The sequence below is a fragment of the Mastigoproctus giganteus genome, chromosome 10, assembly GCF_048544385.1.
Source record: "Mastigoproctus giganteus isolate SK-2022 chromosome 10, ASM4854438v1, whole genome shotgun sequence".
NCBI lineage: Eukaryota > Metazoa > Arthropoda > Arachnida > Uropygi > Thelyphonidae > Mastigoproctus > Mastigoproctus giganteus.
The window spans coordinates 119,077,718-119,097,472 of NC_143584.1; the positions used below are offsets into that span (position 1 = coordinate 119,077,718).

General features: G+C 39.1%; 1 protein-coding gene across 2 annotated transcripts in view; it reads left to right on the top strand.

Moving 5' to 3' along the window:
• The window catches only part of Gas41 (YEATS domain-containing protein 4 Gas41), a 125,907-nt gene that overhangs the window by 5,023 nt on the left and 101,129 nt on the right, over nt 1-19,755 (top strand). For both annotated transcript variants that reach the window (XM_090382251.1, XM_090382252.1), the window contains exon 2: nt 11,159-11,281. In XM_090382251.1, coding sequence (XP_090238377.1) covers nt 11,222-11,281 — 60 coding nt within the window. In that variant the 5' untranslated portion in view covers nt 11,159-11,221. The remainder of the gene's footprint in view (nt 1-11,158; nt 11,282-19,755) is intronic.

The following is a 19,755-nucleotide window of genomic DNA, read 5'->3' on the forward strand; positions in this document are numbered from 1 at the left end:
TGTCAGACTTTTTCAGCCACAGACCCCCCTTTTGATTCCTAGCTTACTGGCAGACCACCAAATTGAAGTTATATTTTCTTTTATTGTTCTTAATAATAAAATATTGTGATCAACAAATGAATATTTCTAATCTGCCTTAAAAATTTGCCCTTCAAAGTTTCAAAATGGAAGGGAAAATTTAGAAAATAATACAGATTTAAAAAATAAAATAAAAAATTTCTACATCAGTGCACAGTCTGCTTGATACATATTCACTGATATCATGGCTTCCAGAAATTAGTGTTAGTATTATAAAAGCTAAATGATGCAAGGAAATGGACTTTTTTCTGTATCAGTCAAAAAAAAATCACAGAATCTATATTGCACGTACCTTCCCCATCACCAAAAAAGTAGCTTTGCCGTTCCTTTGGATTTTACCAAATTCTCTGCCTTGATCACTGTGCTATTTCAGTGATCTACAACAGGCTGTGTGGTCACTGTGGCTTGTCACAAACATTCTCTCAGGTATGACAATTTAGGGCTTGTTAACTGGGAGACAGTCTAAAATGCTGATGACACGGATATTCAGGTGACACTCACAAATCAAGTGGACTGAATTTTTGTGATGTCTGGTAGTTCTGTGACAACCAAATCCTCTGCTTGCACCTTCACAACTTTGGGAATGTTATTAGCCATGAGTTATTAGCTAGTGTATAAGCTTGCTGCCTTTACTCTGCTAACTAGTGACTGTAGGGAATCCGAGTAGTGTGTATGTGTGGGGGCAAGTCCTGAAACTCGGCACCTAGTATACTGGCGCCTCTGTAGCCAGGTGGGCAGGAGCAGCAGTGCGTAGTACACGCTTTTTGATTAGACCGGGGCTCGAGCCTGTGACCACCAAATACGAGGATGCAGAAAGGTCAGGGAATGACCACCGCATATCCCCGGAGCAATATGGCCTTAGTTGCTAATGCTCCTAAAAACTAAATAACAACAACAACCTAGTATAATGGAGATGACTACCCAGGTGTGAACCAATGTAGGCAAGGGTCAGGGTATGGCATCTACACCACACTGAGGAATGTATTCCTCTGTGTTATCAGACAATACTAGGCAGTAGATGGGTCTCAACAACCAGTACAATATCACTACTTTATTTGTTAGATGCTTGAAGTAGCGAAATCCATGTTTAGTGTCCAGAGAAAAGTTCTGGCCAGCTCCATTCTTTTTATCGTGCAGTATGAACAATATCTTTTGAGGATATGACGGGCGTCATGGCAAGATCCAGTCTTCTTTGCATTTTGAGGATACATCTGTAAAATGATTTTCACAGGTTGGCTGCTAGATGGTCCAACAAACAAAACTTATTGGTAATTCTCTAGGAGGCATCCAGATCAGCTAGTGTATAACCTCACTGCCTTTACTCTGCTAACTAGTGACTGTAGGGAGTCTGAGTATTGTGTATGTGTGGGGGCATTGTGGAGACCATGTTATTGTTATGCCAAGGAACTGGGAATATTTTTTCTGTACATATGCCATATCCAGAAATTTCATTACTTCATACAACATGGCTTCCTGCCTCCACTTTTACTTTATCTACTGAATGCATCATTAGTAGGCTAACTAATAGAACAAACATGTCTATAAAAAATAAGGGAAGGAGCAGCAGTGCATAGCACACGCTTCTTGATTAGACCGGGTTCGAGCCCGTCACCACCAAATATGGAGGATACGGAAAGGTCAGGGAATGACCACCACATATCCGGAGTAATATGGCCTTAGTTGCTAATGCTCCTAAAAACCAAATAACATAACAAAACATCACAAATATACATGGTCTCAGTTCCAGTCTCAGCATTAATTTCTACCTACAGTCTGACAAACCCCCACTTACTGTTTTTGACAATCACAATTATTGGTTGCTTCAACCACTGGTCATCTCAGACTCCCTAATTATTTGTTATATGATTCCTTTTACTTTAAAGGTGGTACTTGTGTATGTGTCTGCTCTGATATTTCCTATAAAAGACTTACTAATTTGAAATCTCCACTTTTTGATCTCTGGCTTAAAATCTTTCTAACTCTTAAAATCTCTCTCCCAAATTCTGTCAAATCCATCTATTGCCTCAATCTTTCTCCCAACTCCATTAATCACTTGGAACTGTTTGACTTCCTTTCTTTGAAACTTGACTTTCTTCATTCCAACTTTGGAATGAAGTTTGTCTAGTTCTTCCTTTGAGTTGGAATGAAGTAACACTGAGGTAATGTTCCTTGGTGATTTTAATGTTCACAAATCCAGCTGGCTCCACTTTTCTAGTCGCACTGAACCACTTGGTCAAGATGCTGAAGCTTTTGCAACTACTAATGACCTCTCACAAATTGTTCATTTACCTACCAGAATACGTGCCACTTTTGATCTTTTTCTCACGAACAACACAGTTAAGTACACGGTTGAAGTGAGTTGTCCTGTAGGCACCTGTTAAAGAAAAAATAAATGCTACTCAGGTGGTGATGGTCTCTGCTCCAGTGTAGCTTTTCTCATGACCATTCTGAGCTTTGTGTTGTTTGGAATTTCAAGAATGTGAAATGGGATGATCTGTGAGATTACTATTCTTTTTTTTTTTTTTTTTTTAATCTTGGTTGGATTACTGTTTTAAATGTTGTGATGTTGCAGTTCACTCAGATTGTGTCAATGAAATTATTCTTTTAGGGATGTTTGAAGGAATCTTTGTTCCACATTCTACCTTAAAACCTTGTTTCTTTATCTAAAAACCTTGGTTTTCTGATTAATGCACTAAGGCTGTTTGAGATAAGAATTTTGCATATTGCAATTGACTTGCATCCAAATCTCCTACCTCATTTTCTGTCTACACTAAAGCAGTTATAAATTAAATCCAAACTTGATTTTGAATAGGCTGAGAGCAGAAAACTTGCTTCTTCTCCAAATGGTAGTCAAGTATTCTAGTTTCTTTCCATAGCTATTGGCCACAACTTCTGTCCATGTGTACTCCCACCTCTGTTAAAACGTAATTGTTCTGTTGCCTCATCAGCTAAAGATAAAGCTGACTTAACTAGCATCTTACTTTTCTTCTAACTCTTGTATTCACAATCTTGGCAAACCACTTACCATTCTCACTACATTCAACTGAATGACTCCTGTGGTCTTCTGTGAAAGGGATGTTAGAAGAATTTTGAAAATCTCAATGCCAGGTCGTGATGGCATTTATCTACTTGTTCGCAAAACCTGCTTGCCTCCTGTTCTGTTTCCTTTTTACCTTTTCTCGTTCCCTTGGTACTTGTGTATGTGTTTACCTTCTTTTTGGAAATTTGCTCATATCCAGCCAGTCCCTAAAAAGGGTGATTGATCCCTGCAATGCAATCCAAATATTGTTGAATTGCATTTACTTCTGTTGTTTTCAAAGTAATGGAGAAATCTGTTAATGATCGCAATTAGAAATCTGTTAACTTCTAAAATATCTTGAAACCCCAGGGGCTCACATCTGGGGAGTATGGGCTTGGCACACCCAGGGTCCTGAGCTGGATATCATCATTCTTCTCTTTCTTGGTGATTCCCTTCTACTTCTGACTCTCTTTCTCTCTCGGGGTAATTCAGAAATTTTTTTTTTGGTTGGTGTACCATAAGCCTCGGCTACCTTGCACCATATGGCTAATAATAAATAAAAAACCATCCATTTGATCAAATATTGCCAGTATGGATTTCATCAATATCTCTGCACTGGTGATATATTTGCTTATTTTATGAATTTGTAGACAAATTCAATAGAAAAGTTGGTGAAACTCAAGGAATTGCCCTCTACATTACTAAGGCTTTTGACCATGTTTGGTATAAGAGTCTTCTAAACAAGTTTTCATGTTATGGATCGTTGACTGTTTTCGCATTTGGGTTGTAAGATGTAAAATCTTACATGTTAATATTTTAGAAATGAGTGAGCTTTATTTAAAATAAAGGTTAGGAAATAGCAAAATAGGACAGTAAACATTTTCAGTCACAAATATTATTCTAGGTCACTCACATGGAATTAAAAATTAGACAAGGTTGAATTAGAGAAGGGAGCGGTAAGCTATTAGCAATTAGGGATACATTTCAGTTCCCACCGTGGCAAAGAACAAACAATAACAACGGGAATGGTGACAGCACTACTGGCGAGCAGGTGCGAATACTATGGCTCTGAAGAACGTAGGGCTGTAGACTGAACATTGTCGGACATCCCTTTGTCTGGTGACACCTAAAATATCGGCCAGCTAGTAAATACGGGTCAAATTGCTCCGGATAGCAATCTATTTGCGTCTGACTGTCGGCGATGGCAAGGTCGTTAGAGCATGTAAAATAAATCTGCTACGTTTAACGAGGGATGGCGAAGGTGACGGCGTACTTCAAAGCAGCGGATTGCCTGGGAAAAATTTGGAAATTTATTAAAATGAGCTCTGAATATACAGCTTGAGAAATTTTAAAGGACGAATAGGAAATGATGAAAGTTTGACAAAATGAGAAGATTGGGTAAATCTGAGAAAAAAGGTAGGCCCGACATAAGGAGGCGGTACGTAATTGAAATGACAAAAGTGAGTGAACGGGGAGAGAGACACACACAGTTGAGATTTCGTTTGTGTTTTTGTGAAGATGAGTTAGAGACACACACAGTTGAGATTTCGTTGGTGTTTTGTGAAGATGAGTTAGGAAAGTGACACAGTTGTTTTGTCGGTGTTTGTGGAAATGGGTTAAAAAGAACACAGAGTTGGGCTTTTGTTAGTGGTTTGTGGAGATGAGTTAGGAAAGACAGATGTGAGTTTTTGACAGTGTTAGTGGGAAAATTGAGTAATAAGTTGTGTAGGGTTAGATAAGTTAAGTGCAGTCAGTGGAGTTTCATAATAGAAGAGAAGAGTCGAGTCAGTCTGTCATCGGAAGGCAAGGGTAGTGGCCCGTATGCAAATAAGTCTAGTCCGTCATCGGAAGGAAGTGAAAGTGGCCAGAGCGAAAATAAGTGAAAGGAGGAACCTTGGTAAACCGAAAGAAGCAGCCTTGTGAAACTGAAAGTAGGAGCCTTGGTAAGGAGAAAATAAGCCTAGTCCGTCATCAGAAGGCAGTGAAAGTGGCCATGTACATATAAGTGAAAGGAGTAACCTTGGTAAACTGAAAGAAGCAGCCTTGTGAAGCTGAAAGTAGGAGCCTTGGTAAGGAGAAAATAAGCCTAATCCGTAATTGGAAGGTAGTGAAAGTGGCCAGCATGCAAATAAGTGTTGTGTACGGAGAGAAATAACCCTAGTCGACCATCTGAAGGCAGTGATAAAGGCAAGGCGCAGATACGTGAGCTGAGAAGATAAAGTTGTAATTCCTAGTCCGCCAGAATAGCTGAACCGAAGATTAAGTAGCAGTATCGAAGACGAGCCCATAAATTTCCTAAAAGACACAATGATGCCCTGTCCAGACGTAGACTGCAGCCATGGAGAAACTTGAAGTTCTGAGATGAATGCAGTTGGTAAATGATGATGCCATTCCCAGACAAGGAGCTGAAGGCCCCAAAACGGAGAAATCCGATTCGTAAAATTAAGTAAGTGACTAGATATATATAGTATTCTCCCTCACAAATAAAGAACTGTTGGAACTCTAATATCAGATTAGTATAATGTTTAGAAAGATGTTAAAGGAAGGATATACAAAAATATAAATATATACATAAATATAGAGATAAGTCAGATGATAGTTTTGATTAATGTATAACTAGACATATGTAGAAAGGAAAAGGAGAGAAATTTGATATTTGTTATTAGTTATTGTCTAACATATAGGTATGATATATTTTGGAAGGGAAGGGTAGAGAAATACAGAGAAAGAAATAGCCTTATGAATGTAGCTAACCCTTGGGACCAGCATTAGTCCAGAAATTGATGTCAAATGTACTATCTGTCTTGATTAAAGAAAGTTGTGAAGTTATATTCCCCAAGACAAAATGGGGCACTAATTAAATTAGAAATTAAGAGTGAAATTCCTAAATCAATTTATAAGGTAAGAAAAAGATTTACATAAGAGAAAGTGTGAACTATACCTCTTAAGTAATTATTGTTCGTGTGTGGAGAAAGAAGAAACTAAAATAAGTTTATGTAATGATATTGATTGAGTTGTATTGAAGTGGATAACCTTGTTTAGAGTAAAACCACTGTATTTAATTGTCATATATAACTGATAATACATAGGCAAATTTGAGAAATAATAATATGTGCTTGAGAGTTGATAATTTTTATATTGTGTATATAAGTGTAAATAAAATGTTATGTTATATATTAATGTGTGTGTTGTTTGTCATTCTTGAACACTCAGCCTGTCCGATGGGAATTATTAATAATTAAGAAGTTCCCTCGAATTTGGAATTCTCCTGTAAAGTAAAGTCAGATGTGTAAGTGGGGAAATTAAAATAAGGTGGAAAACAACATTATAAGGGAACAAATAAATATAAATAAAAATATATAATATCATTTTTTTTTTTTAATTCCACCCCCCACAGGGTATCCAGTTTTCTCTGACTGCTCTCTGCTGTTAATGGCTCTAGGTTTTCTGTCTTCTCCACTAAATGTTCCCTAAGGTTTCAGTCTTTTACCCCACTCTTTTCCTCTTTTATATTAATAATTTTCTTCCTCTGACTGGAAACCCTATCAGTAGTTTTGCTGATGAAAGCACATTCTACCCTCCAGTTTGAGAAACTTTGCTCTACCAAAACAGCCTCAACTCAAATATCCACCAACAATTCCTTAAATGTTGGTCTTCAGGTAATTCTCTAATGGGACAAAGATAATTTGGTTAATTTTAATCCTTCTAAAACCCAGTCCTGTCGTATATTGCTCAAAATAGAGGTGCCTCCGTAGCCAGGTGGGAAGGAGCAGCAGTGCATAGCACACGCTTCTTGATTAGACCGGGGTTCGAGCCCGTCACCACCAAATATGGAGGATGCGGAAAGGTCAAGGAATGACCACCGCATATCCCGGAGCAATATGGCCTTAGTTGCTAATGCTCCTAAAAACCAAATAACATAACAACATAATGTTATCAATGGACACTGCTCATCGTGGACTAATGTTATTAGTGGAGCCCTCAGGGTTCAGTATTGGGTCCATTATTGTTTTCTGTATTTATAAATGATATTGATGATGTTATATCAAGCTTAATGTCCAAGTTTGCAGACGATACGAAGGTTGGCAGGGTTGTCAAGGACACTACTGACACTATGCTACTCAACCTTTCCATATCCTGCAACAAGATCTGGAAAGGTTGAGCAGATGGGCTGAGAGGTGGCAAATGAAGTTTAACATTGACAAATGTAAAGTACTACATATGGGAAACAGCAACCCCGGAGCAACGTATCAACTCTGTGGTACTACACTGACAGTGGTAGGAATGAAAGGGACCTGGGAGTGGTTGTACAGGCAGATATGAAGTTTTCTGAGCAGTGCAGACGGGCTGCAAGAGTAGCTCATGGTGTATTGTCGATGATATACAGGAATTTTTCTAGTAGGGATAAGGAGGTGATTATTCCCTTGTATAAGGCAATGGTCAGACCGCACCTAGAGTACTGTATACAGGTCTGGAGGCCTCATTTCAAGAAGGATGTAGAGATGCTGGAACGAGTACAGAGAAGGGCAACAAGATTAGTGAATGGAACAAAGGGGTGCTTTTACGAAGAAAGGCTTAAGTTTTGCAAATTACAGTGTCTGGAGACTAGGCACCGGCGAGGTGATCTGATAGAGGTGTATAAAGCCTTGAATGGTTTGAGCATGCTCAATGCTGATGGGATTCTTCCTCTTTCTCAGAATAATCACCTGAGAGGGCATAAATTCAAATTGAGGAAAGACAGATGGAGGATAGACGTGAGGAAATTTGCCTTTAGCCAGCAGGCGGTTGGTTGCTGGAATAGACTTCCATCCCTTGTCGTGGAAGTTGATAGCCTAAATAAGTTTAAGGCTCAGCTGGACAGGTATTTCGAACGAACAGAGGGGTGAAGTGGAAGTGGTTATTTTTTATTTATTTATTTTTTATTTTTTGGCTGATGCTGCATAAGCTTGCTTTCTTGCATCAAATGCCTCTACTAATGCTAATAACATAAGCTCAAAATAGATTTAACTGCTACTATGTTCATCTTTTATAACACAGATTTCTAGACAAGATCACATATTTGTAGTAGAGATTTCCCTGACTTCATTAAAGCTCTGTTGGCATAAGCACATTACAAATATTGCTTCCTCTGCATAGAAATCACTGGGTGTTCTCTTTCATTCTTGGCATTCCTCTTCTTTTAAACAACTACTGTCTGGACAAATCTCAAATCTGCCTTACCACGGAATATTGTTTCCACATCTTGGGTGGCGTCCCCAAAATCTCTCTCAAGCTTCATAACTCCCTTCAAAAGACAACAGTCAAATTAATTAATGGCCCATCTCTTGCAAAGTCTTTCCACTCTCTGTGTTAGATTAGTATTAGTAGTGTAAAATGATGCAAGAAATGATGCAAAAACGATGCTAGCGTATAAAGCACCAGTCAAAAAAAAAACAAAAACTTCCCACATCACCTGTCCATTCCATCCAATAGTTTGTCTAGTTCTTCCTTGAATTATTCAAACTACACTTGGAAGTTTGTTCCAACAATAAATTACCTGCTGACTGAAGACAAAAACCTGCACATCTGGCCTGCAACCATCCTCCTCCCTCAATTTGAATATATGACCCCTCATTGTGTATAGTTTGAGTAAGAGGAATAATGCTATCAGCATTAAGCTTACTCAATCCATTTAAGGTCCTAAACATCTCAATCGGATCACTTCACAGATGCCTAGTCTCCAGATGTAATTTGCAGAACTAAAGCTTTTCTTGGTAAGAGCACCCTTTTGTTCCTCTCACCAGTCTTATTGCCCTTCTTGACACCTGTTCCAGCAGATCCACATCATTCCTAAAATGAGACCTCTAGACCTGTATGCAGCATCCAAGATGTGGCCTAACCATTGCCTTATACAGTGGGATAATCACCTCCTATCTTTGCTGGCAAAATAATTCCTGTATATCATTGACAAAACCCCACAAGCTCACCCAGTTGTTATGTTATTTGGATTTTAGGAGCATTAGCAGCTAAGGCCATATTGCTCCAGGGATATGCGGTGGTCATTCCCTAACCTTTCCGCATCGTCCATATTTGGTGGTCACAGGCTCGAACCCCGATCTAATCAAGAAGCATGTGCTATGCACTACTGCTCCTGCCCACCTGGCTACGGAGGCCCTCACCCAGTAGTCTGTATGCACACCTCAGAGAACTTCATATCTGAGGCAAATGTGTGGTATTACACCACCCTGTATGTAGTATTACACATTTGCTATGTTAATCTGAGATTACTGTTACCCATATGTAATACCTTGCATTTGTCATTGTTAAACTTCAATTGCCATTTCTCATTCAATTTGCCTAAATTTTCTAGATCTTTTTGCAGTAGCATACCTTGATTACTGTTATTAACCAACTTGTTAACCATCATCAGCAAACTTAGACATTGTTGGATATACCTTCATCAATATCATTACTTAGTATAGAAAACAACGAACCCAGCACTGAACTGGGGACCTTCACTAAATAACATTAGCCCAAGAAGAGTAGTGTCCATTGATAGCCACTCTCTTCTTCCACTCAACCATTCCTTTATCCATATAAAGCAGTGTGGCATAAAGCCATACTGCTCTAATTTATTCTTTTATGTGCAACAGTATCAAAATCTTTCCTAAAATCCAAGTTAATGATATTAAAATCATTGCATCGAATTCCTTTGTTATTGCATCATAGCATCCAGTTAGATTAGTCAAACAAGATCACACCTTAACAAATCGATGTTGCTTCTGCAGTATAATTGCATTCCTATCTATGTGGTCCTAACTTACTTTTTTAACCAGTGATTCCATTATTTCCCCCTGAAGATAAATTAAACTAACAGGTCTGTAATTACTCCTGTTTCTCTTTGTGAATTGGGGATATATTTTAACATCTCCAGGCCACAGGTGACCTCCCCTAAATCTAGAGTTGCTCTCCTAATTATGGCTAAGAGCTTGCTTATCTCCTTTGCCAACTATTTTAATATAATTGGATAGATCCCATTCACCCAAGGTGCCCTTTTCATGTTTCGCTTCAACAATTTCTCTTCCATTTTCACAAAATCATTTAGCCTCTTGTTAGAGTTTGATAAATGTCTGGAATCCCCTTCCCTAAAGAATTTCTCATATGTGAATGTAGTTGCAGAATACCTATTCAGTTTTTCAGCAACTTAAGCAGATCATTAACAGTTAAATCACTAATATCAAGCAGACCAATATGTTCACCAAATTCCTCATAGTGTAAACACTAGTCTGCAATCATATCATAAAGGAAGTTAGGCAAGCTAAGGCAGATTATGAGAATTCTTTGGCAATTCCTCATAGTGTAAACACTATGAGGAATTGCCAAAGAATTCTCATAATCTGCCTTAGCTTGCCTAACTTCCTTTATGATATGATTGCAGACTAGTTTATATGTAGTGTGGGCTTCTGTATCACACATCATTTATATACTTCCCATACATTCTTTTTCTCTGTCAGGAGTTTCATGAGTACACCTGACATCCATTTGGGTCTAAGCCTTGAACAGTATCCCCTAATTCTTATAAAAAGACTAGTAGCTTCTATAATTACATCCTTGAATGCTTTCCACTTAGAATTTGTTGTTGGTAACATCATCAGATGATCCCACTCTATAGAATTTAAAAACTGTCTGAGATTACCTTAGTCACCTTTAAGAAAGCAAAATCTTTCCTTTGACAGTAGTTACACCTTTAAGTAAATTGCACATCAGTGACTATGATCACTGCCCTCTAGTGGGTCTTTTATCTGTAGATTCATAATGCAAGATGAGATAATTTGCAGTGTTTGAGTATCCTTACTGTATACCTTCTTGAATTTTGTTGTGGTGCAGTCTAATTTCTTCATTCCATTTTCACACATGCTTAAATTTTATTTGTACCTTTCTGAAGAGGTAATGCAAGTAGTTTTGCTCTCCTGGAATTTGCATATTTATTGTCTAAACCTAGACTTACTAAAAATTAGGAAACAGTTTATAAATAAAATATAATATATCTAATTTAAATGCTAATAAAATCTGTTATTGCAGGTTAATCATGAATTCACAAAGAAGACTAAATTTTCTTTTGGAGGCAAATTTATATATCTCATTATGGCAGTGCTGAAATCCAAAATGGCAGAATTTGGACCAGATTCAGGCGGTAGAGTGAAGGTATACCTGCATATTTTTAATTCTCAATTTTTCTGAGTTAGATCTGCACACAGGAAAAAGATGGATTATGAAAGTATTCTCTGATCTCAGCTTGCATTAATTTAAATAATAACCTTCTTTCTTCTTTCTGCTGGTTAAATAATTGTGATTTCTCAAATCAAGGGTTTAGTGTCAAATGACATTAACTACAAAATTGCATTTTTCTTTAGATAGCTTTTGTTTTACTTTCAACAAATAACAATGCATATCATGACTGTCTGTCTCTAGTACTTTACAAGTTAGCTTGGGCTGTAAATACATTTCCTGTTAAATGACTTTTTCTTGGTTAATTACAAAAACGTTAGCTACAAAATGATTTTGTAGTTAACGTTGACACTAAACCCTCGAAATATTCATGTATTTATATTAAATGTTATTTTATATATGTATGTATATTTAGATATTAAATTGGGAAAATGTTACATGTGCAACATCCCAAAATTAAACATTTTTAAGAGTAGTATTGAATTGAACAGTTCCAGACAAGTAGCACCAAAGCAATTAATTTTGAATTGACTAGTGGACTGTGTGTTGCCAGACTAATCCTCTGAAGTGCTATTTGCACTTGGCCAGTTTCCTGGTTATAGCATATCAAATTTCTGACTTGTACGCAGTAGCATAGTAATGCCTTACCATTGGGGCAGGTGTCAAGGACGCTGGTATCAGAAAGGCGCCACTGACAGGCTACATCAGTTCTGTACCAAACTATTTCGATACCCGTGGCTGGCTGATAAATTGGCACCGCTAAATGACGTCGCATCAAGATAAGAGCAGAGGGCAGGGTGAAAATTAATTCCTGCCAAATGCTTTATTTTCAGAGGGCTATTCAAGCCTGTGTGTTTCCTTAAAACTGAGTACTACTGCATAGCAGCATAGATCTATTGGCAGTCCAGAACGTAACTTTGAAGGGACCAATCAAGCGACCGAATCAGCGCGTGCTCGAATGCATAACAGTTGGCAATGCACGCATTGTGTGCTTTCTGCTGAATAAGTTAGAAGTTATAAATAATGTGTATAGTGTTTTTGTGCTTGCTATATAAACAGTTCTTATTTGTTTTAACACTCAAATACTTATATGTTCAGAAACGGGCTCACATCTGATGAGTTTGGGCGTGGCATACCCAGGGTTCTGAGCTGAATATCATCAATCTTCTCTTTCTTGGTGATTCCCTTCTACTTATGACTCTTGTTCTCTCTCTCTCTCTCTTAGGGTAACTTGGATTTTTTTTTTTTTTTGGGTTGTGCAGCACAAGCCTCAGGCTTCCTTGACCATATGGCTAATAATAACATTTTCTTCACACTGAAGGCCTTAACAAAGTTTCAATAGCTGCCAACATTTCATGTTTAAAAGTTTTAATATCTTTGATGCCCTCATTTTCTTCCTCTTGTCATCAATATTGTTGTTAGTTCTTAAATTTCAATTTTTTTTTCTTGACCCTGTCTAAAATGTCGGAGTCACTTAGATATTCAACTACTGTGATCATGTAAACAGAAATAGAAACTTACGGCAAAGTGCAGATGATTCACTACCGTGAAACAACAAATGACCACTTGTCACGGTAAAGGCAAATCACTCTTTCCTAAATCTCTAATAGGATGCTTGCACTGACTGTGGATTAGAAAGTAGTTTTTTTTTTTTTTTTTATGTAAACCCCAAACACGAGAGGTATTAGAACCTATAGTACTTAGTACCGTGCTTGGGTTGGAGGTTGAGAAGACGAAAGAAGATATTCGTTGACATTGGACTTGAACTTCTGTAGACTGTAATTTTCAGGAAATACGTATGAAGGAAGGTTGTTCCAGAAAACGGCAGTTGAATGAATAAACGAGGAAGATGAAAAGTTGGTTCTGTGAGTTTGAAGTTGAGCAGTAAATGGATGTTGCCTGGAGGCGGCACATGTTCGGACTGTTTTGAAAGAGAGAGCGGGAATTATAGAAGCCAATTCAGAAGAACAGTGCCTGTGGAAATATCTGTAGAAGAGGCATGCAGCAGAAACAGTACATCTATGAGACAGTGAGTGGAGAGACTCTGTTAGAGATGAATCATTAATTACCCTAACTGCCCTCTTCTGAATGGAATCAAGAAGCCTGAGAGAGGTTTTGGGGGCACCACCCCAGATGTAGGAACAATATTCCATGGCACGGCGGATTTGCGATTTATACAGAGTGAGCAGCTGTTTGGAAGAAAAGTAATGGCGAGAGCGAAAGAGAAAACCAAGTTTTTTAGATGCAGAGGAAGCAATATTTGTAATGTGCTTGTGCTAAGAGAGATGAGAAGTTAGGTTAATCCCCAAAAGAGATATATCATTTTGCCTAGAAATTGGAGTGTCACTAAAGATAAGCATAGGAGCTGAAGAATCCTTTTTGCGAGATATAAGACAAGACTGAATTTTAGAAGGGTTGAAATCAACTAAGTTGTCTTTGCTCCACTGGACAATTATCTGAAGATCGGCATTTAGGGAATTGGTAGCAGATATTTGAGAAGTTAAAGCTGATTGAACAGGGCGAGGTTTCTCAAAATGGAAAGTGGAATGCAATGTGCTATCATCGGCAAAACTATGGATAAGATTTCCAGTCAATGGAAGAAGGTCATTAATATATAATTGGAAAAGAGTGGGGGAAAGAACTGAACCTTGAGGGACACCGGCATTAGTGGAAAAGTTAGAAGACAGAAAGCCATGTACCATCACCCTGAGTGAGCGATCAGAGAGAAAACTGGATAACCAAATACTAAAAACGGTTGGCAAACCATAAGATGGAAGCTTGTCTAAATGACCTTTATGCCAAACACGATCGAAAGCCTTTGAGATGTCAAGAGCAACTATTTGTGTTTCACCAAACCTTTCCATTGAGTTAGTCCATAAATGGGTAACATAAGCCAGAACATCACCAGTGGATCGACACTGACGGAATCCATACTGGCGATCGTTGATCAGACGGAAGGTTTCTAGATAGTTTAAGAGTTGGCGGTTAATTGATTTCTCCATTACTTTAGAAAGAGTAGAAGTAATTGCAATTGGACGATAATTGGATGGGAGGGATTTGTCACCCTTTTTAGGAACTGGCTGGATATGAGCAAATTTCCAAGCAGAAGGAAAAACACCTTTGGAATAAGAAAGTGAAAAAAGGCGGCAAAGAATAGGAGTATGCTCAGGAGCACAGGTTTTGAGAACAAGTGGAGAAATACCATCGGGACCTGGAGCTTTCTTAGCATCAAGATTTATCAAAATCCTTCTGATATCCTTTTGACGGAAGACCACAGGAGGCATTGAATGGAGCGTGTTGGGAATGGTGGGAGGTGTTTTACCAAGCTCATTAATATATGAGTTGGAAGAAAAATGGGATGCTAGCATGTCAGCTTTATCCCTGGTTGAAGTGACAACAGAACCATCTGGTTTGGACAGAGGTGGGAGCAGAGAGGGGCAAAAGTTGCAACCAATAGCTTTGGCAAGGGATCAGAATGCTCGGCTACCATTAGGGCAAGAAGCAAGTTTTCTACTCTTAGCCTGTTCAAACCCTAGTTTGGACTGATTAATAACTGCTTTACAATTGTTGCGGCTTTGGTGTAGGCAGAAAATAAAACTGAAGAATTAGAAACAAGCCAATTACGATATGCAACATTCTTTTCTTGAACAGCCTTAGCACATTTATTGGAAAACCAAGGTTTAGATAAAGGACGAGATTTTAAAGTGGAGTGTGGGATTCAGGGGATTCCATTCGTGCAAGAATAATTTCACTGACACGATCTGAGCAAACGTTGACATCAGAAGTTTTGAAACAGTAATCCAACCCAGGAAAAGAAGAAAAGATATCTCGCAGGTCATCCCATTTTGCATTCTTGTAATGCCAAACAAGACGAGGTTGGGAATCGTCATGAGATAAAGACTCCATTGGAGAAGAGGCAATCACCAAGTTGTGATCTGAAGTGCCTAAAGGACCTCTCACTTCGACCGTGTACTTGGAAGGGTTGTTTTTGAGAAAAAGATCAAGCGTGTTGGCTGTATGATTAGGATTGTCCAGTATTCTTGTAGGTAAATGAACAATCTGTGCAAGGTCATTAGTAATTGCAAAAGCCTCAGCATCTCGACCAGCTGGGTCAGTGTGACTAGAAAACAGAAGCCAGCTGGAGTTCTGAACATTAAAATCACCAAGGAAAATTGTCTCTCTGTTAGGAAAGTTGGACTGGAGAAAGTTAAGTTGCAAAGAGAGGAAGTCAAAGAGCTCCAAGTGATTAGTGGAGTTGGGAGAACGGTAGAGACAACAGATGAATTTGACACAATGAGGTAGAGAGATTTTAAGCCAGAGAAGATCAAAGAGAGGAGATTCCAAATTGCCAAGTCTCTGACAGGGAATATCAGAACTGACATATGCTCAAGTACCACCTCTGAGGCGAAAGGAATCATACAGCGAATAATTTGGGCATCTGAGATGAGCAGTAGTTGAATCAACCGATAACTGAGATTCTCTCAGAAAATGTACATGGGGTTTGCCAGACTGCAAGTGGAAATGGACATCGTTGAGATTGGAATTGAGACCACGTATATTTGCGAAATGAATTAGGAAGTGCTTGGGAGGTTTAGATCTTTTCGCAGATAAGCTTGTTCTATTAGTTTGACAATTCATGGTGTATTCAATAGTAAGAAAAAGTGGGTGGGACTTCAAAAATTGAAATTTTTGGATATGGCGTACACATGGTAAGAATATACCCAGATCCTTGACATAACGTGGCCTCAACAGTGCTCCCCACAATCACACTACTCGGACTCCCTCCAGTCACTACCTGGCAGAGTAGAGGTAGCAAGATTATACACTAGCTGATTCGGAAGCCTCCTAGAGAGTTACCAATAGGTTCGGTCCAGTGTACTAACTAGCAGCCGGCCTGCAAACACCGTTTTAGAGCTGCACCCTCGAAATGTAAGGAATATTGGATCTCGCCACGATGTTCATCATAATCTCAAAATTCATCAATCATACTGCATGATGGAAGAGATAGGGAAGGGTTGACCGGAACTTAGCTCTAGAGACTAAACATGGGTTCCACCACTTCAAGCCTCCAATAAGCATAGTGGTGGTATTGCACCGGTTGATGAGAGTCATCTACCACCTAGTTAAAAGTTAACTGCAGCCATTATCAACCCACTGCAGGATGGAAGCCTCCTCAACAATTCATGCTGAGGGAAATAGACCATAATCTGCCACGCTGGTCCAGTGCGGGTTGGCAGATCGACCGTATTTAGCAGTCAGGGGCTTGAACCCCGGTCCACTCAAAGAGCGTGTGCTACTCCACTCCAGCCCCTGACCACTCAGCTACGGAGGCTGCTACCACCTAGTACTGCCTGGTAACATAGAGGGGCGGCATTCCTCTGTGTGGTGTGGGCGCCACATCTCGACCCCTGCTTACATTGGTTCACACCTGGGTGGTCACCCACCATGTACTTGAGCATGGAGGTTATACCCAGGATTACTAACAGTCCCACCATTGTGAAGGTGCAAGCAGAGGATTTGGCTGTCACAGACCGTCCGGACTATGCCGAAATTGGGTCCACTTGAGTGTCACCCGAATATCAGTTCCATCAGCGTTTTAGACTCCCAGGTAGCAAGTGCAGCTTGTCTGGCATATCTGAGAGAATGTCTGTGACAACCTCAAGGACCAAAGTTGCCCATCTCGACTTCTCAGTATGTAGGACAGGTAGTTGGATCAGTTTTACGGCTACCACTAAGTTGCAGACGGTAATCTCTTTAGCTTGTAATTCATGCTTAGCAACACCACTGGTGTTGCTAAGCATCAAGATATTTGATGCTTAGCACTTGATTTTAAACACTAGTTTAAAATTGCCAAATGTGAAGTACTGCATATGGGTAGAAGTAACCCGAGAGAAACGTACCAGCTGTGTGGTACTGCACTTAAGATGGTAGAAAATGAAAAAGACCTGGGAGTAATTGTGCAGTCAGATATGAAGTTTTCTGAGGAATGTAGACAGGCTGCCAGGGCAGGTCACGGGGTTTTGTCAGTGATATACAGGAATTTTACAAGTAGGGAAAAGGAGGTGATTGTCCCTCTGTATAAGGCAATGGTTAGGCCACGCCTTGAGTACTGTGTATAGGTCTGGGGGCCTCATTTTAGGAAGGATGTAGATTTGCTTGAACTTGTACAGAGAAGGGCAACAAGATTGGTGAGGGGAATGAAGGGATCCTCTTACCAAGAGGCTTAAGTTGTGCAAATTGCAACGGCTGGAGACTAGGCACCTGCGAGGTGATCTGATTGAGGTGTATAAGGCCTTCAGTGGGTTGAACGTGTTGATTTCTGATGGAATTCTTCCATTTGTTCAGATTATGAACCTAAGGGGGCATAAATTCAAATTGAGGAAAGACAGATGTAGAATAGATGTTCTTGTTTTGTAATTTTTTTTTGTCTGATGCTGCATAACCTTATGCACTTGCTTTCTTGCAATCACATGCCACTACTACTATTACTGTTGCCTAAATTGCTTGCAGGCCATAGGTGTGAACAATGCGTATCCACTTAAATCTCTTGTAATCCATTCGTTATATGAAAAATTTGCTTCGTTCCACGGAAACTATTTTTTAATGTAATTACCAATGGGAATTCAAAAAAATTCGTTAAATAGAAAAAATTGCTGAAAAGAAGTTCATTAAACAGAGGTCCGACTGTACTTATTATTAAAGAAGTTTGTTTATAAATGGGTACTGCACATACATCATTTCAACTACTAAGGTAGTTTGAATCCATTGTTTAATTATATTTCATATTGTGAAATACCATGGCAAGTCTTCACGACAACTTGCCATGGTATTGTACTACCTTGAATAAGTAACGTTTCATCAATGGAGAAGACTAGTGTTACTTATTCTTGGCAGATACCACCACCCAGAGGGTACCATTTGAAAAATGGTATGGGATAAGGTACTGTGTTATCCCCATACTGTCCTTATTAGACTTAAGAAAGCAAAAAAGGTGTAGAAAAGTGACAGTAGGAGAGGAAAAAATAAATGCCGTCAAAAGAGTTGTTGTTGTTTGTTATTTGGTTTTTAGGAGCATTAGCAACTAAGGCCATATTGCTCCGGGGATATGCAGTGGTCATTCTCTGACCTTTCCACATTCCCCGTATTTGGTGGTCACAGGCTTGAACCCTGGTCTAATCAAGAAGTGTGTGCTGCACACTGCTGCTCCTGCCCACCTGGCTATGGAGGCACCCCGTCAAAAGAGAAAATGGCCAGTTACTCCTCACTCATAATAAGCAACGTTTCCCCGTTAGGAAAGACTATTGTTACCTATTCGTGGTAACTCAGGCAGCATCAAGCCCCTTGCATATGGCACCGTTTCGGAACTTGCTGGCTTCTCATCGGTGGGTAGGCAGGTACCCTGTTGCAATAGTGACAACCCAGTTATGAAGTATAACTCTAGAATATGAGAGATGCTTCATGGTGTACGTAGTTTAATATAAAAATATTTCTTGGCTAAATACCTAAGAATATGAAGAAGTTTGTTTATGCATGGGTACTGCACATACACCATTAATACTACCAAAAAAAAAAAAAAAAATATTATATTAGGCCATCCAAATATTTAAATTCATATGCCGTGCTGTGTGTATCATGTCTGTTAATTGTATGTGTTCTACGATCGATTTGTCTGTTTTGCTGGACAAAAAAACCACAGATTCTGAGGGGGAAACCTTGCCATCTACGCCTGAGACCGACTAACTCGGCCATGAGTTAAAAAAACCAAAGTTCCTCGTGTCATCGATGGGGTTCAAACCTGGGCCTTTTCCACCTGGTGTGGGGAGGACGGTGATGGTACCACTGTGCCATTTATGTAGACACCATTTTTACTACCAAGGTATTGCAACAACAGGGTACCTGCCCACCCACGATGAGAAGCCAATAACTTCGAAACGGTGCCATCTGGGTGGTGGTATCCACCAAGAATAAGTAACATTAGTCTTCTCCATTGGTGAAGCCTTACTTATTCAAAGCAGTGCAATACCATGGCAACTAGTTGTGAAGGTATTCAAAATATCAGATATAATTAAACGATGCATTAAAAACTACCTTGGTAGTTGAAATGCTGTACATGCAGTACCCATTTATAAGGAAACTTCTTCATACTCTTAGGCATTTAGCCAAGAAATATTTATACTTATTATTTTTTATTGTGATTTTACCAATTATCGAAAAAGGCACGTAGCCACGAATTTGCCAAGGGCGCTAAAAATCTAGCTACGCCTCTGCTTGTACGGTGTGAGATATGACACTGTAACCAAATACAATTGAGTGGGAAAATCTGCACTTGTATTATGAAATTTTTATTATATATTCTTTAACATGTTTAATAAGACACATTAAAAAGGCAAATGCAAAAATGAAGAAAAATGATAGCTGTATAATATAAGTGAAAGAAAGTGGAAGTATTT